Source organism: Diachasmimorpha longicaudata, chromosome 18, assembly GCF_034640455.1.
Source record: "Diachasmimorpha longicaudata isolate KC_UGA_2023 chromosome 18, iyDiaLong2, whole genome shotgun sequence".
In the NCBI taxonomy this organism is placed as follows: domain Eukaryota; kingdom Metazoa; phylum Arthropoda; class Insecta; order Hymenoptera; family Braconidae; genus Diachasmimorpha; species Diachasmimorpha longicaudata.
In genome coordinates, this window is record NC_087242.1 from 638,003 (window position 1) to 663,345 (window position 25,343).

Genomic DNA, 25,343 nt, shown 5'->3' on the forward strand with positions numbered 1-25,343 from the left:
ATATGGGAGGCCCGAAAGAAACAGATTGATTCCGGAAAGTGATTTCCACCAAGTCAAATTATCGCTCCAACGGTTGCTTCTAGACTGATTTCGATTTTTGATTTTGGGGAGCGGATCGGTTCGTGGTGGTTACACGAATTGATTTCTAATTGGTGGAAATTATGGCGTGGTTTTCCCACTACCAATTCTTAGAGGGGATCGACCTGTCAAGTCAGCGGTTTTGGCAGTCAGCAGTTTTTGACAGTGCATGATTTCCGCGGTGGAGTTCAATGCTCTGGTATGTGTCATACTTTTTGTTGGGGTGAATGCACTTGCCGAAATGGTGAAACCGATTTTTGGTGGACGTGGTGTCTATTATTTGAGGAATGTATTTCCTGTCGGTTAGTATCTAGGGGGAATGCGGGAGAAGTTATTGATAATGGGTTTTGGATATCACACATCGTACACACACACGCCCCCTCCACTTTACAAAATTACAACTAAAACAGAGATGTCGAAAAATAGTCAGTGAGCACTGCAACCCCGAAGCGACCGCTCCGCTTGAGACAGGTTTAATTAAAAATTATAAAAAGACGAAGTGACCGATCCACTTCATTTAAGTCTTGATCTAAGCAGATTCACTGCTTGGGCATATTGGTCAATAAAAATTATAAAAAGATGAAGTGACCGATCCACTTCATTTAAGTCTTGATCCAAGCAGATTCACTGCTTGAGCATATTCCGAAAAAACCATTATCGTCGCCCCACGCAGAATTACTGCAACGGGCATTTTTAAATGTTAATATACGTCCTAATATTTTCTTGAAAATAAAACAATATCAAACGAAAACAGTGTGAGGTCGTTTAATTGCGCTCTCCACATATAAAACACTCTTATATATGCTCAGAGTACATTTTTCTGTTTTATAAAGTACTGTCGAAAAGGGAGACATGCCATCCTTTTTTGATTTTGCAAGTTTAGGTAGTTCTCTCTTATTTTGTCTTATAGTGCCAACTAGGGAAGTTCTGTTAGTTATGAGTTTTGTTGCTAATGGCAAACTTGTAAAGAAATTATCAGTTGTAACTGTTCTTCCGCAACCAATATATGGATCTATAAGTTTTAGGACGACAAATTCACCTAACGGCACGTCTAATTACGTTTCGTCTTTTCCTAAGTAGGGAAATGCATTTACGACATATTTACTTTTTACATCCGACGCCAACCAGAATTTTATACCAAACTTATTCGGCATGGTCGGTATATACTGCGTAAATCTACATCTGGCATTTGTTGGGAATAACTGCTCATCAATTGTAATGGCAGCACCTGGCTTATAACATATTTGGCTATTTTCAATGAATTTATTCTGCACCTCTGAAACTAATGCAAATTTATTTGTTTTCAATCTTTGGCTTCTTTCATTTCTCATATCAAATCGAATTAGCCGAAGAATTTCGGTGAATTTATTTCTGCTCATTGCATTCGAGAAAAATTTTGGACCCCATTTTTCGGACTATAAATATGATAGTTTTAAATTTTTTGCTTCGTATGCACCACGAGCATATAAAATTGCTATAAACGCATTCAACTCTGCTAACGATAGAGTCCAGTCATGGTTGTTCAAAATTCGATGAGCTTCTGCTTCAGTGCAAATTTTGATATCTCTCATAACAGTATTGCAGAGTATCAAGGAAAAGGCTGTTCTTACACTACTTTTCATAACATGTCGTTTTGCGTATGCCGTTGGACCTGACGTTTCTTTGAAAATGTTGTGTATTGGTAATCTTCCTGGTGTTGAGCCCTCTTGCAGTTTTGTCCACACAGTGCCGTCAACAGCTATTTCAGTATCTTGATCGATTTCAGACACATCCTGATCACTTTCACTTTCAGAATTAGAAAAAACTTGCACTGTTTTATTTTTCCTACGCAAACGTCGAAATCGTTCATCTTCACTGTCACTATCGGATGACTCGCTTCGGCTTTCGTTGGTTGATGGAAGGGATTCATTTTCAACTAGATCACTTTCATCACACTCTGTATCGGAACAATTTTCTTCCAAATTATTTATTTCTTCCAATAATTTACTGCTTCGTGATTTTTTTTCCATTGTTTCGACGTAATTATATGGGTTCAAATATTTCTGCACTTTGCGCGATGATATACTTCTAAAACTTTGAAAATATTTTCCGAAATAGTTCCGAAGTAGGATGAGGTTACAGGGAATATGGTTGTACTGAGAGTTGTGTTTCAATGGTTTTTCGTACGATCGAAATCGATGAGTGTGCGCTTAGCCCGACAATTACCTGAGTAAACCCTGGCTGAAGTAAATACTGCAATAAGAAACAAGCACAAACAATGCAGGCTGTGGGAACACCATTTTCTTAGTTGTTGATAGATCTTAGAGTTTGAGAATATTTTATTTTATGACTAGATGATAATTTGCTAGGCTAATGACTGCCTAGGTTTATTGGGTGCTTAACGCAATAAAATTATAAACTTTCGATTTTCTAGAGGTATTATGATAAAATAAAGGTTTTTCTGTGTATCTTTCAGGCTACGTGCCACAAATAGTTTCCACTTTACAACAAAATAGCACCGAAAGCCTTGTTCCGGGCAGGGTCAAAATGACCCATCTCGGTGTATGTAGGTATACTGCATACTATTTTGCAACATAATAAAAAAAAAAAAGAAAACTGTTTTCCAGAATTAATTATTTGAATGTTTTAGAAAAAGTAGTACAAAATTTTCCGAAACAAAATGTACCTGAAATGAGTTATAATTATAAGAAATGTCAAACAAGTCATTTTGACCCCCTTGGTAGTTCTAGTGTTAGTATAGCGCGGCGACCCGTCGCCACGGCAAGCCTCGCCACGCCAACGATTCGGTTTACAAGTGAGCCTATAGATGTTTCACATAAAAAATGGCTCAGTGCTCAGACCGCTTATACACTGCATACACCCATTAAAAGTAAATTTCCGAGTCTTCATTATCCAGTAAAAAACATTCATGATGTGTGGGAGACTGATCTAGTTGAATTGACATTATTAATAGCATATTATGATGGAATTATTTGATTCCTAGGAGTTATTGATGGTTTATGTATATTTGCTGGGTAGAAACATTGAAGGACATATCGGCATCACAGTTTCGTGCAGCTCTCTAGCGTATAATGAATAGAAGTGGGGGGCGCCTTTCTGTTTCTATAAGGACGACAACGGAAAAGAATTTATGGTCAACAGTCGAAATTTTTTTTTCTGATAAGGAAATAACCTTTCGCTTTGCCCGTAATCCCGACATAAAAGCTGCAGGTATGGAACCCTTCACTCGAACATTACAAGACAGTATGTGACGTTACTTTACACATAGTCGAACATATAAGTATACGGATGTTCTGGAACAAATTGTTGAGTCTTAAAACAACGCGCGACATTCGTCACTAAAGATGGCGCCTGCCGCTGTTACTATATATAATGCAGAATACACATGGCGTGATATACAGAGCCGTTTCACGAAGAAAAAACTGCGTAAATGATCCTATCAATATAAAGTTGCTGACTATGTGAGCATCAGTCGGACGAAAGGCATCTTTGCGAAAGGATATGAGACAAATTGGACTAAAGAAATACTCAAAATAAGCAACGCCGTTTTTAAGCAATCATTGCCAATATACGAGTTAATGGATTTCGCTGACGAACGAATGGAGGCATTTTTTTTTACCAACCACAATTCGTGCTTGTCAATAAACTAACGGACAAGGATGAATTTATAGTCGAACGTGTCATACGCTCTAAGGGAAAAGGAAAAAATTATCAAATTGTTGTTCATTGGGAAGGATATCCTGATAAGTTTGATTCATGGATACCTGCATCAGAACTGTATGCGATAGGAAAAAAATTAAGAGAAACGAATTTTAGATGGGGCTCCCCAGCAACAGCAGTATGCGCTATCATCCTGATAATACAGCATCGAAATTCACAACCTTACTTCCAAAACAAGTTGAACTGGAAGGAGAATGGGTAGTGGGCCTGAGTGAAATTCATTTTCCTTACAATTTTTCACATATACGTGATAGAAACGATGCTTGTGACTAGCGCTTCGCGCTCGTGATTTTTAAACTGGAAAACTTGACAAGCTTATTTGTTTGTAGGGAACCTTGAGGGAAATATCAGATAATTTCGAAGTTCGAGTGGTATTCGGGGGATTATTTTTTTCATCCAAATCTTGGCCGATAGAATTACACCATGAGACATAATTTTCAACGAATTGCCATTTAATCTGTCAGATACAATTGAGGGTTACTTCATCATTTGTTTTTTTTTATATAGGCAACATGCAAAATTTCCAGTGAAATTTCCAAGAATTTCCGCTGAAATACCGTGTTGGCTATACAAAATAACGTCGAATGGTGCAATCCTATTGGCCAAGATTTGGATGGGAAAAATAATCGCTGATATTCGAGGTAGGCTATACAAAATATCAACAAATGGTGCAATTCTATTGGCTGAAATTTGGGTGGGAAAAATAATCACATATAATACCACAAGTGGTTCAAAATTATCGAATATTTCCCGATAGATTCGTTGCAAACAAATGAAGGAGTCAAGTTTTTCAGGCTAAAAAATCACGAGTGCGAAGCACGAGTGATTTTTCCTGAAAAACTTGACGACTTCATTTGTATGCAGGGAACCTAGAGGGAAATATTCTATAATTTTGAAGCTCGAGTGGTATTCAGGGGATTATTTTTCCTATCCAAATTTCGGCCAAGAGAATTGTGCCATGACATGAAAAGAGGTTTATTTGGTTAAGTGTCGTTTGTTTACCAAAATATTCAAAAAATTATCGCTGATATTCGAGGTAGGCTATACAAAATATCAACAAATGGTGCAATTCTATTGGCTGAAATTTGGGTGGGAAAAATAATCAGTAGTAATACCCCAAGACCTTCAAAATTATCGGATATTTCCCGAGAGTTTCGTTGCGTAGCAACGAGAGGGATAAGGTTCGCAGGTTAAAAAACCCGAGCGCGAAACGCGAGGGTTTTTCTGCGAATCTTATCCCGATCGGTGCTACGCAGGGAAACTGGAGGGAAATATCCGATTAATTTTGAAGGTCGAGGGGTATTTGGCTGGATTATTTTTTTCATTCCAATTTCAAACAATTAAATGTGTGGCATTTCACGTCATATAGTATGGTTTTTCACTCGTAGTTGTCGCTTCTCCAGCGTATATTTTCTGTCTGCACAAAATGCAGAGAATTGTTTCCAAATTGTGGCTTTTGTATTCACTGTATTATTAGGAACATTATTTTTAATTTTTTGATCAATAATCTCCAAGGATTCTCCTCCAAATCTGCTCATGTCGAGGTAAAGTCTTTGAACTTGATTTTTTGTAATGACAGTTTTGGGGTTTGAAACGCGTACAAATTGTTTATCGGATATTTTCATTGCTTAGCAACAAACAGGGAAATATCCGAAAAATATCCGAAGTAAAACTCTCTTACTTGTACCACGTGACGGGAAATGCCACCATTTGATTGGTTGAAATTGGGATGAAAAAAATAATCAGGATTATTTTTTTCATTCCAATTTTACCCAAACAAATGTGTGGCATTTCACGTCATATGGTATGGTTTTTCACTCGTACATGTGGCTTCCAGCGTATATTTTCCGTCTGCTCAAAACGCAGAGAATTGTTTCAAAATTGTCGCCATTGTTTTCAGCATATTATTAGTAAATTTTTTTGTAATTTTATGATCTATAATGTCCAAGGATTCTCCTCCAAATCTGCTCATGTCGAGGTATAGTCTTTGAACTTGATTTTTACTAATGACAGTTTTGGGGTTTGAAACGCGTATAAATTGTTTCTCGGATATTTTCATTGTTTAGTAACAAACAAGCAAATATTCAAAAAATAACCGAAGTAAAATCGTTTTACGTGTACCACGTGACGGGAAATGCCACGGTTTGATTAGTGGAAATTAGGATGAAAAAAATAATCAAAAAAATTATTCAAAAACAAAATTGTCCTCGTAGAAATTCAAGTAAACCTTCGCAATACTTGTCTGGTAAATATTTGACATTTCCATCACCGTTCTTTAAGAAATATATTCCATCAGAATTACTTTCATAATAATAATGATGATAATAATAATAATGATGATAATAATAATAATGATAATAATAATAATCCTTAGTATCAATATTTTTCAGTCAATAATATTATTTACCATCCCCCATATAAGAATCATTTCGGAATAAATAGTTCATATACGTCAATAAATTATGGATGACATAATCATTTCATTTTCCACTCATGTAACCCACATTTCCCACAGCAACCAGTTTCCGCCCCCTGTTGCTACATTTTGTCAACCACGTGACCCTTACCACCCACCCACCGCCCACTTCCTGTCGAACAAAGAGCATATTTTGGAACCCGCACCCCAGGGGCCCTCCAGAGCGTTGACGTCCGCTTCAAAGGACATGCCGACCACAGAAAAACCTGCTCGGTCGCGTCTAGAAAAAAGGAGAGGGGGGAATTCTCGGAACAAACTCGCCAATCGCGCTCATTTACTACGAATCACTTTGAAGTAAAGGGGTTAACTTTACGCGGAAGGGTAAGCAAGGTGGCTGCCAGGCGGACCGAAATCATGTAACCGTATGGAGACTTGATGTATCAACAATGGTGGGATTCAGCTGATTCTTGGAGGGAGAAATTTAGCAATTAGGGTTGGGAGGGAGGACAACGTATACTATTCCACCGGGGTCTATCCATCCTGCTTTAACGAGTGACTAAGGGGTGATCACGCTCCTTGGAAGAAATCCCACCTCGTTGTTAATCTTACGACACCTCCCCAAATCCCATAGATCCATTCACAATATCCAGAAAATAAAGGCCTCCTGCCCTAAAAGGTGGTTACACTCGTCTAATCCGATCCCATTAGTAGTTAGGTATCGTCTCTGAACACGATTGGAGCATTCTTAGCAGAAATCAACTGCCGATATGCTTTCCCCAGGAGTCGTGCACCAATTGCCTGCTCCCATCGTGCGATCTTGCTACTGGGGTTGTCTCCGGCAACATCGTTAACCTCTTGAGGGGTCGTACGGCATAACCCTGCCCCATATCCTGAATTCAGTGCACATTGCAACGCAAGGTAGTCTAATCTGGATCTGCAGGGCAATGAGGGGCTAAGGTGTCCTTGACGTGATGGCTGCGAAGTCCCTTCGCCGGGGTAATGCGGACTGGAGTGTGCGATGGGGCTTTTTCGGCCGATCTCCTCGTGAAGCGCGGAAAGGGGAGAAGGAAGAAGGTGGTAATTGGGGATGGTGCGAGGCGGGACGGACAGTGGGCAAGCAGGTTCGAATTTAGTCGAAAAATGCGAACTATAATGACATGTATGTGTTGCTTCATGACAATATTGTTTTTCCAACAGTGCGCTCCTGTACGTTGTCATCTTTTCAATTATTATTCAAATAAAATAATGAGGGTGGTCAAAATACAAGGGAACACTGGAACATAAAATAATATTGATATTCTTAGCTTCATTTAGACGATTTCATGCAATCTCAATAATCAAAGCCTCTTTTCAATATGTAAATATTATCGGGGGGTGTGGGTTGCAGCCGGTCACGAGTCAGGTCACGTTATATAATGATGATATTAAGGAGGGGAATCTAATGAGTAATTGTATAAAACGGTTGATTTTTGGGGTTCCATGGTGAAGTAATTTCCGGAGATTCACGGAACCCTCATTCCGTTAGTGAGCCCTTTGGCACCATCACCTCAAAATGAAACCAAAATTCGAAAATTAAGTTAGGCGCCAGGTCATTTAACAGAATGACCAGCGTTTTGAAGTCCTTCTCCACTTGCAGCTCCAATTTCCCTGCAGCTTGATACGTAGAGACTTGAAATGAATCTGAAGCTGAAAGGGGATGCAACTGCGATAGACAAATCAATTAAACCAAGAAACTATAGAACTTTCGCGGAGAATAATTTTTAATTAGTTATCAAGTCTCGATACCATAAAAAATAAATAAAATCCCCTTAAATCAACTAGACGTGGTTGATCAAATAATGTAATTTTATGCAAGTCATTGTAGTCTAATTAAAGTGGATCAATTATTTTCTGAAGTCTGATAAACAATAATAATAAATAAATAAATAAACAATAATAGATGGTCAACAAAGTCAGTTAATAGATTATCAAAAAACTGAGTCGTGACACTCGCGTTGTTATTCTCAAACGCAAAGGACAAGGTATTCGGAACAACTGAGTTACTAAGCGAAATTGTCGTTAGTCGGAATAGAGTCAACAGTTTTGATCGAAAATACGTGGTAGAAAAGGGTGAAGGTGATTCAATGACTCGAAACAACCCGAAAATCGATACGTCTACGTGACACAAACAAAGGAAAGACACCATAAATACTTTAATCCGAGACAAACACTTTCGAGGTCACGAGACCTTGAAAGAAACGTAACCGAAATTCAATGGCGAGAGAATTTGTCTCGAATTCACGACGAATACTTTATATATTTCAAAGTCGCAAAACCAATACTTCACACAAAGAAAATCATAAAAACAAATTATAATCCAATAAAATCATTTACCTGGGAGAAAGTGAAAGTAACCGAAATTTTCACTAATTGAAGTTGCCAGAGATTCCCTGAGTGAATAGTTCTCAAATAGTCCTTCTGGACTCGGATATACGGGAAATCAAATTTTTTTTTTCTAATGATCACTACGCACTATGACATCACCAACAAATTTATACTCGCAAATGATAAATGGCCACCAAGCTCACCAAATCGCCAGGAGGTCCAATGTAGCGTCACTCGGAGTTGACTTTGTCACAGGCACACTATCCATGCCCACCAAACGGGACGTGATCTTCCGATACACGTGAACGTACGCAACAGGTAGATAACGCGATCTATAAGATGATGGTAGGGGTGATATCGTCATCAGAAACCCTTAATCTCCAAAGCATGCACTATCAATTTTTGCGACGCTGAATTATAATTTTTCTGCCTAATAATAATGACAAACTTCTCAGCGGTGACTGAATTCTGCGAAATTAATTCCTGCGTCAATTACTACCCTTGGAGAGATGATTCTCTCACATCGTTAATTATTCATGGGTTTTGCTGAACCCGAATCAGCCTTGTGTGCCCATTGCTGCGTCACTTCCGGGGTTATCGATGACTGGATTGTAGCTCCATTATCGTCCACATCCCAAAATCAGTCAGATGCCATAAAGTTAGAGGAGCCTGATGATTTCTCTCGACTTCCCGCAGATCCTGGATGATGTCCTCAGAAGGAGCGCAGTGGCGCGTAAATGAAGAAATAGTAGATTATGGCATGAGGACGATAGGTGGCGGATTGTGAGGAGTGTGAAATTTGCAGCACGAGGCAAGGCAAGTCGAAGTTTAGGCTCGCCAGAGGCGACCTACGAGAATGTATTTGTGCGTAAATATATATACTTGCGTCAATACATACGAGAATGTATGTAGCTGTATTACGAGTGAGTCACCAGTGGGCCGTGAGGCTCTTCCTCGATCTATCTCGAGGTATTCGGCAGTTGATCCCTGATTTTCGGGTGGTTTCTTTCCGGGTGTGATTAGGTTGAATCTGTAAAATCGGAAATTAATTTGGAGGTGTAAAAGAGATACAATTCAGGTGGTTACGTTTTACTTGATTGTGGCGGATTTCGCGACAGAACTAGTTATGGTCATTGAGTGTTGTGATTGGAGAAAGCTTTTTTAATAGATAACTGTGGGAGCCATTTCTCTGCTAGTGGGGTAGAGTACCGAAAGGTTCAAGAAATATTCGTCACTCGTTGCTTAGAATCCTTCGTTTACAAGATTTAGATATTTATTGGTGATTACAAATGATGTCTTACAATCGGAAATCCTTTGCATCTACTCATTATATAAGGAACTCCTCTATTAGTTTAGCTGCGAATGAAAATACATTATTTTCAAGGACCATCACAAAGGAATCATTTTCGAGCTTACAGTCCTCACAACAATGAAGAATATTTGTTCTAAAATACAGCTACTAGAAAACATTGTGATCAATTCCAAAGGTGCTAACTTAGTTTTCTTTCCGAGTCTTCTTCATACAAGCTAGCAATTTTGAAGTAGAATTTCAAACAGAATTGCCGGGAATTTGTGGATGAATTCAGCAGATTGTAGAGAAAACTGCAAAACATGTTAAAATTGAAGCTGGGAGTTTCATTTTTGCGTTTCTTGCTATTTTTTATTGCACAAAGTTCATCGTACGGCTATTTGTTTAATTGTTAGTCAGTATTGTTCTCTACTTGATTCGATATTATAAAGCTAGTATGCATTTATTGAATCATATTTTAACAATTGTTTGGGCGATATCCTTACGCGAGATAGGCGATGGCATTACTGCCACGTTGACATGCAAGAGATGCCGAACACATCTGCGGAACACCTTAGCGTTGCACGATCTCAAAAGTTTTATGGTTTTTTAGTGGATAAACCTGTCGTAACAACGTCCTTGCAAAATCGTTCCCTTCCTTGTCGTTTGCAAAATCGTCCTTGGATACATAATATAATTCAGGGATAATGCTTTCAATGGTATTATCATTAATCGCCGTAAACAATCGGCTTGAGGTGGCTTGGATTCCGGGCCATGCTGGCATCAGAGGCAATGAGAAAGCCGATGAGCTAGCTAAGAACGGATGCAGAAGGGCCTCTCAGGGGGAAGTGGAGCGCGTAGGCGTGCACACCGACTTTGTGAAGGACCTGGTCAAGGGACGTGGGGACAGGAGGATTGTGGTTAGGTGGGGCTCGGAAACGGGCGCCAGACACACGAAATCCCTCTTGGAAAGACCCACTAGGAAGATTGCAGAAGCTTTGTTGGGCCTAAACAGGGCTAAGCTCTGAGCTATAGTGGAGCGTATCACTGGACACTGGCCCCTGGCTCTGTATTTATCGAGGATATGCAAAGGACTGACCCCCTATGCAAAAGATGTGGGTTGACGGAGGAGCATCCTCTTCACCTATGCACAAGATGCAGCGGGCTCGATGAAGTCAGATGGGACCTTTTTGGGTCTGTATGCATAGATATACATGTCGACAGGGACGGTATCAAGGGGCTCTCTGAGTTAGCGCGTAGGGCACAGATACTCGAGACCAGCGACTAGACGGCTGCCTAATGGCAGGGTGTAAAATGGCCGGAAGGCTGATTACACCTCTAGACGTATGAGGGCGGTCTAACGGCAATAAAGTCAATAAAGTCAAGGTATTATCATTAGTTGCAGAGCCATAGTTGAAAAAACATGCTTGCGTAGCAGTGGCTGAATATGGTGATTCTCACCTGTTGTAGCAATTCGGAAATTCGACCCGTTTCTTCCATTTTTTTCAAGTTCAGAATAATCGCACGTGTCAAAAGGGAGTCTACCGAGAACAAGAGGTGCGTCATCGGACTCATTTTCGATATCTCGGCAGCCTTTGGCAACGTGTAGTGGCCCATAGTCCTCCAGTAATTGGCGAATCGAAACTACCCGAAGAATGTCTTGAAAGTGCTTCAGAGCTACTTTGACAATCGGACCGTCAAGATCGCCTGGCGCGAGTATGAGGTTTCTAAGCCGGCCTCTCGAGGCTGTCCACATGGATCAATCCTCGACCCCACTTAGTGGAATCCCATGTTGAATCCCCTTCTCAAGAGCATCGAACAGAACTACGGCGACATCGAAATCGCATACGCGGACGACTTTATCACGGTCGTAGTGGCCGACTCGCCTAAGGAGTTAGAGAGTATAGGCCACGTTGTCGTTGACCACATCTCTTCGTGGTAGCGCATCAGCACACCCCGAAGCTCGAACTGTCAAAGAGCCAGAAAGAGGCAATTGTCCTGTCTTGCAACTTGCAGAAGAGATCGCCGCTGTGGCAGTTTAGGGCGGATAGACTCCGGAGGCGACACTGTCGCGTAATAGCGGCATTAGAAAACCATCCACCCGAAATTAAGATTGCCGGACAAAACATCAAGTTCCGTGATAGCACGAGGTACCCCGAGGCGCTTTTCAATAGAAACATGCGGGTCCGGACCCATACATATCACATATTGCGGAAAGGCAGGGTGCTGTTCAGTCGGCTACTGGCCCTAATGCATAAGCATGCCGTGTCATATGCAGCTCAAGGGTGGGTGAACCGGTGCACAGCATACGACTGGAAGCTCCGTACTGCACAGAGGAGCGCGGCTGACAGTTACTGGCGCGTATAGGTTGAGTACGACAGATTCTGCGCGGCAGCGGGGGTTCTTCCTGTGGATCTTTCATTTCAGGAAATAGCAGCGCCCTACCAAGCCAAGAAAGGCATTCCTGTTAAAATAGATACCGTAGAAATAGACTCCGCAAATCTGCGCGTAAATGATAACAGTCGCCCGATTGACACCATTGAGGGAAATAAGGGTAGAGATCCGAAATCTCGGGAAAAGTAGGTTCGAGTGGGCTCAAACAGGGAGGAACGTCTTTACGTTTTTCTCCGATCCTGCGGCGCGCCTGGACGCCAAGTGGGTCGAGTGGGACCATTGATTTCGTAGGTCCTGACAGGGCATGGGCCGTTCCGGTCCTATCTTCAAGACCGGTGCTTTGCCCATTCAAGTGCGAGTGACCAACTGCGAGTGCGACCGGGCTGAAGTAACAGTCCAGTATTTCATGATTTCCGTCAGTCAGTGGCTCGACGCCTTCATGGTTACTAAGTGTCCTTCGGCGATCTGAAGTAGCGCACAGTATGTATTTTTCCCAACCCCTCCTTCCTGTAGCGTCTCGCTACGTTAACGTCTACGTGTCAGTACACGGACACAACACGCCCGCAGTTTAGACAACGGGACATCCATGACATCATCGCTCTTTGTCACTCATCCAGTTGATATAAACTTCTCACTCGCGCCTATCGTATTTGTTGTTCAATTCTTGCCTTTTCGGGTATTAATATTCAGTCGAGCACTAACCCCTCATCACATAACTTCGAATCACTTTCATCCCTTTACTTCTGTATTTCATTTAACGCATTTAAATATGCTGTAATTTATTAGTTAATTACATTTGTTAGTGAGTTGTGATTTACCAACCCAAATTAACCTCAATTCCTACATTGATGACCCCGACGTGATTGGAAAATACCGTGTTAAAAATGACTAAGTGAAAATTGCCTCGTGGCGTATATCATTTCAACAGAAAGTTCTCCACGTTTTTCCCAGTCGAATTATTCTATCCTAAATGGCAACCGCGTGATCTGTTTTTGGTAACACTAGGCCCGAGGGCGAGTGCAAGATCGCATGTTTTCGAACATTATTATATTCGATGCGTAATGTTTCTCATCATAAATTTTTGAAACCACATCTCGAAGCTTCTCTAGACGACGGATATTGGCTCTCGAACGCTTCGAATATTCTTCGAAGCGTTCGAGAGCCAATCGTTGAGTTTCGTATTGTCGTTGCGGAACCAAAACGTTATGAGTGCGATTCAGCTGGCATATTTCTGAGAGCCGAAGTACGTTGTGCTGTGCTGGTGAAAATAAAGACTTTTAACAACTTTATTTCAAATTCCCTCACAATTTAAGTAAATTTAATTTTATTTCAATTCTGTAACACAACTCCGAGATGCCGGAGATAACGGCAAACGGAACACCGACAGTGACTACTACAGTGGCAACAATTCACCCCGATGTCAAAGAAGCCCACGCTTTGGTTTTTCCAATTGCAAGATCAGTTCCTTAATCAAGGAATTGTCACTGAACAGGATAAGTACAACAGACCTATCCCATTAATTGACACCAAATCAGCTGCAGAAGTCGAGGATTTTGTTTTCACTCAAATTAATTGAATGAATTGTTTTCTCTTGTAATTAAAATAAATTACACAACACAGTTTTTTAGTTCCACAAATGCTCACATATATTTAAATCACTGAAGGTAAAGTAACACTTTTAATGTCTTAAATTATGGAATTGAGGGATTAGCTGTCCTGTGGGATACTAAGACTCGAAAAAGGGTGTGAAAATTATATCTATGTGTCGATCGACACGGTAAGAACAATACTGAAGATGTCTTCCCTTCCAATCCTCCTCTTTTCGTCATGGTGTCCGAAGTTTTCTTGAGGGAAATTGGAAGGGGTCTTCACTCTGCTGCTTATTGGCTGTCCCTTTTTTTTGAAGGGTCAGTCCGCGAGGACTGAGCCCCCTTTTTTTATAATGCACGTGGCACCACTTCAGGCGACAACGAGAGAGTTTTTTGGGGTCATTCCAGTTTTATTAGCGGAAAAGGGTCATAAATCAAGAATTGTCTAGAATTCTAAGATTTCTAGACAGGGAAAGGGCATAAATTAGAGGATTATTGCAGAAAGGTAAATGTTGTGCGTGTTGAATTTGAGTTCCCCCAAATTCTCTCTCGCTGGCGCGTGAAATGCCCCCACGTGCACGAAACCTTTAGCCATGACTACATGAATATTATTAAAATATTAATGCTGCTTATGTGCTAAATTAAACCATTAAATTATGTTAAAAAATAAGCTAAACGATCATCTGGTCGTAACAGATTTAATTATTAATCTTCGCGTGAACATTCCATATCAAACCCTCAAAAGCACACTTATTACGCGTTTCTCGAAATCGAGACAGGCGAATCTTCTCCAGCAGCTCGACGGAGAGAGTATTGGAGATCGTATACCTTCGCATTATCTGAGATATTTGAAAAGTCTTGTCGCAGATATTGATGACGAAGTTTTGAAAGCGCGGTGGTTATCCCACCTGCCTGAACGGACGAGGGCATGCCTTGTCATACAGAAGGATAGAACTACCACGCAACTAGGAGAGGTGGGAGACAAACTTCACGAGGTTTATCAACAATATCGACATCACGCGTAAGCATGGACCTAACACAGCTAATGAAGCAGGTTGCCACGCTCACTGGATCTGTCACTGCTCTTCACAAGCGGGGCTCACGTTCTCGCTCGTCCATACGCTCTGAACATTCACGCATAGCAAATCACGTAGACGCTTAAGCTCCAGGAAAGTACCCAACAAATTTGACACGTGCTGGTACTAGTTCAAATTCGGTACGAAAGCGCGTGTTTGGTAACCTGGTTGTGAATTTCAGGGAAACGCCGGAAAGGGGCACAAGTGGCGGAAGTCGCTTCTCATTCCAAATCCCGCCGCTGATTTGTAATCGACAGGACGACGGGGACCAAACACTTAATAGACACGGACTGGGATGTCTCTGTCACTCCCCGCAGGCGGCCAGCAACCCAGAGAGACGCGAGTGGCTATGAACTCTATGTAGACAACGGTACTGCCATCAATACCTATGGCTACGTGTCAATTTCGCCGGGTCTGGGGCTCCGCAGAGACTTCACATGGCGTTTCGTCGAGGCGGGCGTCAGCAGACCAATCATCGGCGCTGATTTGCTGCTACACTTCAACCTGCTACCTGACTTGAGGAATGAGCGCGTCATCGACGGCTCGACAGGCTTCAAATCAACGGGCCATTTCACGCGAATTCGCGCGCTATCTGTAAAACTCCTCGAAATCAACGACAACTCACCGTTCGCGACGATTTTCAAAGAATTCCTAGTCATAAGGAAACCGGAGGGATTGCTGAAATTTCACGGCATTCCACTCTGCATCACATAAGAACGACACCAGGACCACCTATCTGCTGTCGAGCACGTCGCTGGCGCCTGATTAACTTAAAATTGCCCAGGACAAGTTCTCCAGCATGCTGAAACTAAGAATTGCTCGGAGCTCTGAGAGTCTATGGCCTTCAGCACTCCATCTGGCAACTAACAAAAATAACGGATGGACGCCATGTGGTGCCGCGCATTCAATGACAGGACAATACCGGATGAGTGTCCTGTTCATTAGTTAGATGATTTTGCAGCCAATCTACACGGTAAAGCCATGTTTTCAACCATAGATTTGATGAAAGCTTTTAATCAAATTCCTGTGGCGACTGAGTACATCCAAAAGACGGCGATAATTACGCCTTTTGGACTTTTCGAATTTCCATATATGCCTTTCGGACTCAAGAATGCGGCTCAAACATTCCAACACCTAATAAACGAAGTAACACATGATCTACCAGTTTTGTTCCCATATATAGATGACATCTTGGCAGCATCAGAAGACGACGAACAACACCGCGTGCACCTGAGAATCGTTTTCCAGCGCCTTCAGGACGACGAGCTGATTATTAACGTTGCCAAATCAGTCCTGAGGCAGCTGGAGATCCTGTTCCTCGGCCACACCGAGGGTATTAAGCCTCGTGCGGATCGGGTGAAGGCGATTCTGAAATTTACAAGGCCTACAACAGTAAAAGCCCCTCGTAGACACCTCGGAACGCTGAATTTCTACCGTAAGTTCATGAAGAGAGCGGCGAAGATCCTCGCCCCGCTGAACAAAACCAGTTACGGTCCGAAAGTCAAGGGGAAGCATCCAGTTTCTTGGACACCAGCCCTCGAAGAATCTTTTACGCGCAGCAAACAGGCTCTAGCAGAAGCCACTCGGTTATCTCATTCAAATATAGAAGCAGAATGGGCCATTCTCACGGACGCGTCAGATTGCGCGATTGGAGCAGTCTGACAGCGGAGGCATGGCAATTCGTGGCAGCCATGGGCATTTTTCAGCAGAAAACTCAATTTCCTCGCAGAAACACGCGGGTTACGATAGGGGGCTCCAGGCGATCTACGAGCCGATACTCCACTTCAGACACATTTTTGAAGAACGTCATGTGATTATTTTTACCGATCACAAACCGCTGCCTCATGCGTTCAAACAGAGGCCGGAGAAGACTGCACCCTGGCAATTCCAGAGACTGGATTATGTAGTCCAATGTACAACGGATATACGTTCCGTCGCGGGGCCGGACAATGTCGTGGCAGGTGCCTTGTCACGAGTTGAGACGATCACCACACAGAAGCTGATAGACGCGCAACGCGATGATCAATAACTAGGACGACTCTTCGCGCGACCAGATGCAAACCTGCATTTGGAACATCTCCAACTCCTGGGTATGGACGAACGTCTGTACTGTGATGTGACATCAGGTACAGTCCGTTCTTACGTGCCTACGCAGGTGAGACATCAAGTTTTCAACTCGCTGCACTCCATGGCTCATCCCGGATGCAGGAATTCGAGGAAACTGGCCGGGGAACGTTACGTCTGGCCCAGCATGAACAAAGATTGTTTTGACTGGACCAGGCAGTGCCTGGAATGCCAGAAAAATGAAGTCACGCGACACCGGGCCACACCAATTGGACAGATTGAGACACCATCGCGACGTTTTGAACATATTCACGTCAATCTCATCTCTCCCGCCTTCAAAAGGACACAGCTGGTGTTTGAGCACTGTCGACCGATTTACACGATGTCCAGAAGCAGTTCCACTGGCTGATGCTAAAATGCGTACGGTAGTTAACGCGATTCTCTTCTACTGGACTGCGCGTTTTAGAATTCCTCGGAGAATTGCATCTGATCCAGGAGGTCAATTTTTCTCAGATACCATCAAGAGAGCTCACGCGAATGCTAGGCGCGGAGAGGCTAATGACAACACCTTTTCACCCTCAATCAAACGGTCTATGCGAGAGGTTACATCGTCAATTGAAATCAGCACTGCGATGTCACGGCGGATCTTGGTACGACGCGCATCTTCTAGTACTTCTAGGGTTGAGATTCGCGCGAAAAGAAGCTCTCCAAACTACTCCCGCCGAGGTAACTTATGGGGGACTTATCCGTCTACCCGGAGAGCTCCTCGTTCCTGCAAATCAAAGAATAACTGGTGAGAAATCTACGCAAATACTTTCGCGTTGTAACTCCCGTTCCAGCTTGATATCATGGCACGCGCTCAACGTTCGTCTTCAAGGACCTAGTGACGTGTTCGCACCTTTTTGTTCGAGACGACCACGTACGAAGGGCCTACCGTCCACTGTACATTGGCCCATTTCGCGTAGTCAGTCGTCACGATAAGTATTGTGTCATCTGGTTTGAATCCGGAGGTGTGGCAATATACAAGGAAACACTAATTTCCCTGGATAGACTAAAACCAGCACAGATCCTACCGGAGGACATACACTAAATTCTTGGTGAACTTCCGCGTCAGGAAGAACCTCAACATCAGGATCAGTCACAGCCCAGAGCAAGCACTGCAGCTGCCCCTGGGAGCAAAGGAGACACGTGTAATTCACGTAAAGGACGCGAACTTACGTCTACGACGCGTGAATTAACCACGACTCACAATTTTTTCTTCTGCCGGATATAATTTTTTCGGTCAATAATAGTTTATTGTTACAGCTCAAAAACTCCGTTTCTTTACTCCAGCAGGGGAGTCATGTAACGTCTCGCTACATGGACGTCTACGTGTCAGTACAGGAATACAACACGCGCGCAGTTGAGATGACTGGACATCAGTGACATCATCGCTCTTTGTCACTCATCCAGTTGATATAAACTTCTCACTGGCGCCTAGTATATTCGTTGCCAAATTCTTTCCTTTTCGAGTATTAATATTCAGTCGAGCACTAACCGCTCATCCCATAACTTCGGATCACTTTCCTACCTTTACTTTTGTATTTTATTTAACGCATTCAAATCTACTGTGATTGATTATTCAATTACATTTGTTAGTGAGTGGTGATTTCTCAATCGAAATTACCCTCAATTTCTACACCCCCCCATGACAGTGGGTAACGGCCTAAGTGTTTGATATCATGTACGTAAGGTAGATCAAAAAGCCATGCGAGGTTTCCGAAAAGCATACCCTGGTAAGGGTGTTCTCATGTTAACGCATTGAGTGTCAAAAGGGAGCATGGTTGTCATCAGCGTTTCGAAATTATGCACCATGCACCTATAAACTATCAAAGCGGGAGAAAAATTTGATTTGAGAAAGATCATCGAACTTCTCCCTTATTTTCATTGCATTCATTATTTCACGAGTTTATTCATTAGTACGTTGTTATAAATGGATGCTTCTGGATTTAAATCCAGCTATAGGTGACAGTAGGCCTCGCCGGTCAAATGCGATTGATCGCTAGTCACCGACGAGACTTCGGGACCCTCTGGCACCTTACTCACCATTCATCGTTACGACGTCCTACATTCGCGGCTGCGTTTTCTCCACTGCACCACCCGCCGTTATGATAAAACATGGTCCCGTAATTTTCACTCAGTGCTCATACTACAGAAAAACCATGAGTGAGTTAGCGTACATTCAGTATATTTTCTATATCTTAATAATGTGCATGATATTTAAATTATAATTTTCTACCCATATTCAATCACTTACCTATGGAAACACCAAGTCCCAATGACGTCTGAAAACTCTAATTCCAAACATTGGTCCTTGGAGTCGCATCGGGAGTGTTTTACGGGGAAAGATGAGAAGGGAACCCAACCAAAACAAAACGTGTGGCGTAAATCACATGGATAATGGGGTTCCCTCGACCACTCACACAATTCCCACCCTCCGGAATTTGCGAATTTTGGTGTAGCAATTATTGCCCACGATTAGAGCCCATTGTCGTTAGTTTAGTTACAGCGGCAAGGCAGCATCTCATCGAACCATAAACATCCATCTTGAAGAGACATGTGCGCTCGAGAAATCGTACAGTCTCAAACTCGCGAATTTCCATTATCCCTACTGCGGACCTTAGGAATGGCGGTGGCAGACCGTCCTACATGGTCAGTTTATCAGTGGTAACTCAATGGAAAACACAACTTACCATGGCAGAGGACAGCTCGGAAGAAACGAAGCACCACCCGAAGGAGGAGAACAACCTAAATCGAGTGGCTGTTGAACGTCACCGGCACCAAGATGGAAAGACAGTGGGAGAAGGGTTCCCGAACAAGGAACTTGACCACCTACCGAAAGTCGAGCCCCATAGGCCGGCTGCCAAGTAACCCAAAATATCACAAAAAATTGACCTCATGACCAATGAAACTCAAATCTGTCTTCCGACATGATGCAACTAATGGTGAGTGGGATCCACGAACGGTTCCGCCATCTAACAGAGAGAGATGCATCTAAGTTCTCAGACTACCATGAACTCCTCAGTGAAGCTTCACCGAAAACCTTCTATCAAAGTTGTGAATTTTATTCTAATTTTCTGTGATAAATATCATGACTGCATACTTTCTCAATACTCGACTCGAAAAAGTGCGGCAACTTCACGTCCTCCGGCAGTACGAGACTTATTATTTTAATGTGAATCGGACTAGTTATACTATTATTGTTATTAATTGTCAAAAAAAATATGGTATAACTCTTCGGTAGCTTCACCATCTAGGTATTAACTCGAAAAAAACTCCACCTACAGGAAGCTGTACCGAGAATTAATCCATGAGTATGAAGATCTTGGACACATACAGTGAGTAGTGCACATCTGGGAATCATTTTCAGCTTACTGTATGCTTTATCCGGTAATTCAACGTATAGGTAGCGTAACGACCAAGCTGCAGGATGTATTTTGCAGGTCAAAATTCCCTCCACCGGACGTTTCTCAATAATACTTTCCCTGCTGGAGGGACACTTCAAGAAGATTCTCCAGACGAACTCCCTTGACTAAGAAGGCACAAGTATGTCTTCAACACGGACATTGTCATAATCTTACGGTAAATCAAGATTGAATTAGATGGCTAGAATCGTCTGTGTGTCCTCCAATGAAATACGAATCACCACACACACATCATCACATTCCAGTTCACCACAGATACTTGCGGCCAGACTCGTTCTACGAGTTCTTCAGCTGTTCTCGGTGGACAACTGTTAGTGGTATTGCACGGTGGGATGCTCACGCTTTCCAAAGGCAGATATATAGGCGATATCTATGGAGAAACGGATTCACCAGGAGAGACGAAAGGAATTTTCATTGAGCTTATGGAGGACTCGAAGGCGGGTAACTTCTCGCTGCAGGAATAGCCGAGTAATTAGCCAGAGGGTATCATCCGACCTAGACTGTCACCTTTATCATCTTCATCGAGGGTTAAAGTAAAGGAGCAGGTCATCAAGTTGCTCGGACTCTGTTGTAATTCACAGAAAGACAATTTCAAAATCAAACCCCAGATCTTCTCTGCTTGGACCACCAGTCAAACGGCTCATCCTATCGGAAACCGTCTGAATTTTTGACTCATTGGAATTCAGCATTAAGGCGAAAACAATTATGGACATGTCAATCTTATCACAGTTCGTTGGTGGCTCTAAATCGACTGCGTGATGCAAGTTCTCGACCTCGCGGATGCTTGCTACCTCGCCACAGGGGTGGTACCTTATCTCTGAATAGCCAAACCAGGAACCGATCCAGTCAATTCTTTGGTATCGGCAAAAACACGCCTTGGCCCACTGAAGCGAATGACGATCCCCAGAATCGAGTTAACAGCAGCAGGGTTGTTGCTGGACCTCCGATCGTACGTCACCAAACAACTGGGGATAGCCCAATCCACCACCTCTCTCTAGATGGACGCCCTGGTGGCACTAGCATGGATCAAATCCCGCTGACAAGAAACCGTCCAAACCGTGGTTTTAAAATCTAAGAGGCCATATCCGAAGAAGAATGGCTTGCATCAGTGGAACCCCCAGCGGTCTGTGCCTGACAGGGATTAGGACCAGAAGAATTGCATCGACATATACTCCAGTGGAATGGACCACCATGGCTCGTTTTCTCTGCCAATCATTTGTTATGTCCCAAAATTCCATAATATTTCTGTTTCGTAATCCAGAGAATACGTGGACACGAAAGTGGCACCTATTATTCGGAATTGAAAATATGTTGAAACAGAAATTACAACACACGACGAATATACAGGGTGTCCCAGAATTGAACGTCCAGACTTTAAACTTAAGTTGGGGGTGAAATTCTGGATCGAAAAGTCCTGAGCGACTTTTTGAGCAGACGTACCCTCTTCAACTTATTCAGGGTTGAAGTTGGACGAATCAGGGGCGTGGGATAACCGCTCGCACGACGGTGAGGAAAACATGCGAGTGTGGTGGTGTCCCCACCATACCGTACTACTCCCCTGCGGCGGCAGAAAGAGATGACTGGTGGCGGTGGGTAAGAGGAAGGGGGGGGGGGGTGAAAAAATGAACACCCACCCGCTACATAACAATTATTTACTTCTCCCTAATTAATGCCAAGGGATGAAACCAAGGGCATTCGATGGAGGAATAAATTCCCCATCGATTGAGGCCCATTACATCTCTTAATCTGATCGAAAAGGAGAAAAAAACAGCGTTGAAAATTACAGCGCTGGAAAAAAAACCCGGCGATTTAATTTTCTAAAGCCCCATAGGCCCTGTAGGAGATTTTCATTGTTTCTTTCAGCGAAGGAGAAAAAAAATGATTAATCGCTGATTTTTTTTTTTTGGGTGTTCATTTTTTTCATTTCCCTCCCCTTCCTCTTACCCACCGCCGCCAGTCATCTCTTTCTGCCTCCGCAGGGGAGTAGTACGGTATGGTGGGGACACCACCACACTCGCATGTTTTCCTCACCGTCGTGCGAGCGGTTATCCCACGCTCCTGATTCGTCCAACTTCAACCCTGAATAAGTTGAAGAGGGTGCGTCTGATCAAAAAGTCGCTCAGGACTTTTCGATCCAGAATTTCACCTCCAACTTAAGTTTAAAGTCTGGAGGTTCAATTCTGGGACACCCTGTATAACCGAAATGCCACTAATAACTGACTCCATAGGCACCCTATTTTTCATTGTTTAATACGGACCACGACATTTGAGTAATAAATTCCCTTCTATATTGCATCACTCTTGCCGTACAATCGCCGACTCTCACTCACGTCCAAAAGCCCTAATTCCAAATCGAATGAATAGTTCTTTCTTGAATAGATATTTCAGCTAGGGCAACATAATTAGCCGAAAATATGCAGGAAATATTTTTTTCAGAATTAACACTGTTTACTATTAATGGCGAAAATTTATTGATCCATAAAGCAAAACAGCGAGACAAATTAGTTGTTGATATTCAAAGATCAAGTAAGTTTACGATCAATAGTATTCAATTGTATTTTGGCAGCAAATTTTCATAACTTTATGTTTATTTGAATTTTGATAGAGAACTAAGAGAACCTGTTAGGAAAATCGGAGGAACTCATGAACTGTAGAGTCGATTTTCGTAAATCAAAGTTCTAGCTACACCAAAGAAGATGAAGTGGCCCCCTCGAAAATCAAGAACTTTCTGGCGAACCACAACTGACCTACAGTCATCGAAGTGTAGTTGGGAATTTAGAGCAAAATAATCCATGCAACACTCACCGCAGTCACACGACGCATGGAAAGAACGTAGAACAGTAAGAAGAGAAGATGCCCAAACATCTCCATAAAGTGAACGGTTCTTTGAGATGATTTTCACAAAGATGAATTCACCAAATCACTTGCTCCTTTCCCTTCTTCCCTGGTAGGATAAATGGGAACCAGTCCTTCTCAGGGATATTGTTTGAAATGTAAACGGAAAATCACCACGTTTAGCATCAGAACAATCGAGAAATTTCGGGCGACCTTGGCGGCATTGGAATTCGGGGCCAGTTCACGTAGAACAACCGCAAAGCATTCAGTTCGTTACGGAAACTTGGAGCTGCACACTCACAGCAGTCCGTATCTATCAGTTGTGTTTAAAGTCCCTATCGAAAAATTAGAATTGGGCGTTTCGAGATTTTATAAGGAACGTATAAGTTCATCGGGTTTTTCAAGTACATCATCTATGTGGTATGGATCAGTTAAAGGATTTACAGTACAAAGTTGATAATATTAACACACGTTTATTAATAAAAAGATAATTTTCTCTCTTCCTCTCACTAGCGGAATGGAACGTCCGTCCGTGGAGAAGGGGAAGCATGCACACCGCTTACCCGCGGCAAACGGACGTAGAGCCGCGCAATGCTCGCGCCCCATTGGCTGTTCTTTTCACCCCCATATCTCGATAGGGGTGCGTCCGAGCGAAAAGTGGAAAAGGACTTTTCGGTTCCAAATCACCCCCAAAACATGCTGGTGCACCCCCAGCAGAATCATAAGGGGGACCCTGTAGATAAATGCCCCGCTACAAGCAATGCCTATGACAGTTGTATTCCGCGTGATCCTCTAAGAGAGGTGCAGATACCCGCGCAGGGAGGAAAACGTCATGTTGACCGCCCAGTATTTGGTATTGGCACTTACGATCGGCGAGTCGGCGAGCCATCACTAGTCATCTCTGCAGCTTGATAGCAGTCTCGTTGACTAGTGATGTCCTTGGAACTAGTTGCAGAGGCTCACCGATCAGAAAGTGTCCTGGGGTGAGCGCTTGTAGGTCCTCTGGGTCAACCGACATTGGAGTGATTGGCCTGGAGTTCGCTATTGGGACGCTATTGAGTTCCTCGTAGGTGTATGTCGATGGCCCGAGCACTCTCTTCAGGTGATGTATCGTCGATTTAAAGGCCGCCTCCCATTTTCCACCGAAACGGGGGGCTCTAGGTGGTGAAAAGCTTCACTGGGTCCCATTCGCGGCGAGGGCAGCTTGGATTTGCTGATTTTCTCCGGTCTGCTGATTGTAGAGTTTGTTGAGGACCTTGGACGTTCCGGTGAACGTTGTGGCGTTGTCACTGTACATGACCTTTGGGATCCCTCTCCTCCCGGTGAATCACTTATAGGCTCCGATGAATCCCTCTACTGTTCCCCTGGTAACCAACTCCAAATGGACTGCTGATGTACTAAAACACACAAATACTGCAATATGTATCCGTGAGGGTTGAGCGTTTGTGGGTCGCCATTTGAGGATGGGAAGGGGTCCTGCGTAGTCCACTCCCGTGTGGAGAAACGCTCTCGTCGGTGATATTCTTACGGCTGGTAGCTGGCCCATCTGTTGCTGCGCCCTTCTTGCTCGGTGCCTGGTGCAAATGACGCAGCGTAAAATATACGCGCGTACCGTTCCTCGTCCTCCGATGATCCAATATTTCTGGCGGGTGTAAGCTATTGTGAGTTGAGTTCAGTGGTTCGGATCCCACTTAAAAATGTAGGTCCACTCGTGTTCTCACATGAGGATACGAGGATAAATAAACACCACAGCCAAATTGATAGTATGAATGTGAAAAGACTCAAAATAGCAAAAGAGCAAGCCGATGAATGAGACAAAGCAAATGCTGGTATGCAATTGCGAGGTACAGCATAGTCGAAAGCTTGACGTAGTGATGCTTAGGAGGCAAGCGTCACTAAGCTTTCGACTATGCTGTACCTCGCAATTGCATACCAGCATTTGTTTACTCTCATTCATCGGCTTGCTCTTTTGCTGTTTTAGGTTTTTCCACATTCATACTATCAATTTGGCTGTGGTGTTTATTTATCCTCGCATCCTCATGTGAGAACACGAGT

At 43.0% G+C, this 25,343-nt stretch overlaps 2 protein-coding genes across 2 annotated transcripts in view; both read right to left on the minus strand.

Moving 5' to 3' along the window:
• LOC135170878 (uncharacterized) overlaps window positions 1–25,343 on the minus strand; it is a 371,576-nt gene that overhangs the window by 243,430 nt on the left and 102,803 nt on the right. The gene's annotated exons all lie outside the window — the stretch shown is intronic.
• On the minus strand, window positions 24,184–24,585 carry LOC135170763 (uncharacterized). Its single transcript, XM_064136821.1, has 2 exons — window positions 24,503–24,585; window positions 24,184–24,445 (listed from the first exon to the last, which is right to left on the minus strand). The coding sequence occupies exons 1-2, from the start codon at window positions 24,583–24,585 to the stop codon at window positions 24,184–24,186; spliced, it is 345 nt and encodes a 114-aa protein (XP_063992891.1).

Bases quoted from the DNA above. Each gene is read 5' to 3' on its own strand.
- LOC135170763 (XM_064136821.1), bottom strand. From the start codon at position 24,585: ATGTACAGTGACAACGCCACAACGTTCACCGGAACGTCCAAGGTCCTC. The intron at 24,446-24,502 runs GCAAATCCAAGC...TTCACCACCTAG, and splicing joins CAGCAGACCGGAGAAAATCA to AGCCCCCCGTTTCGGTGGAA.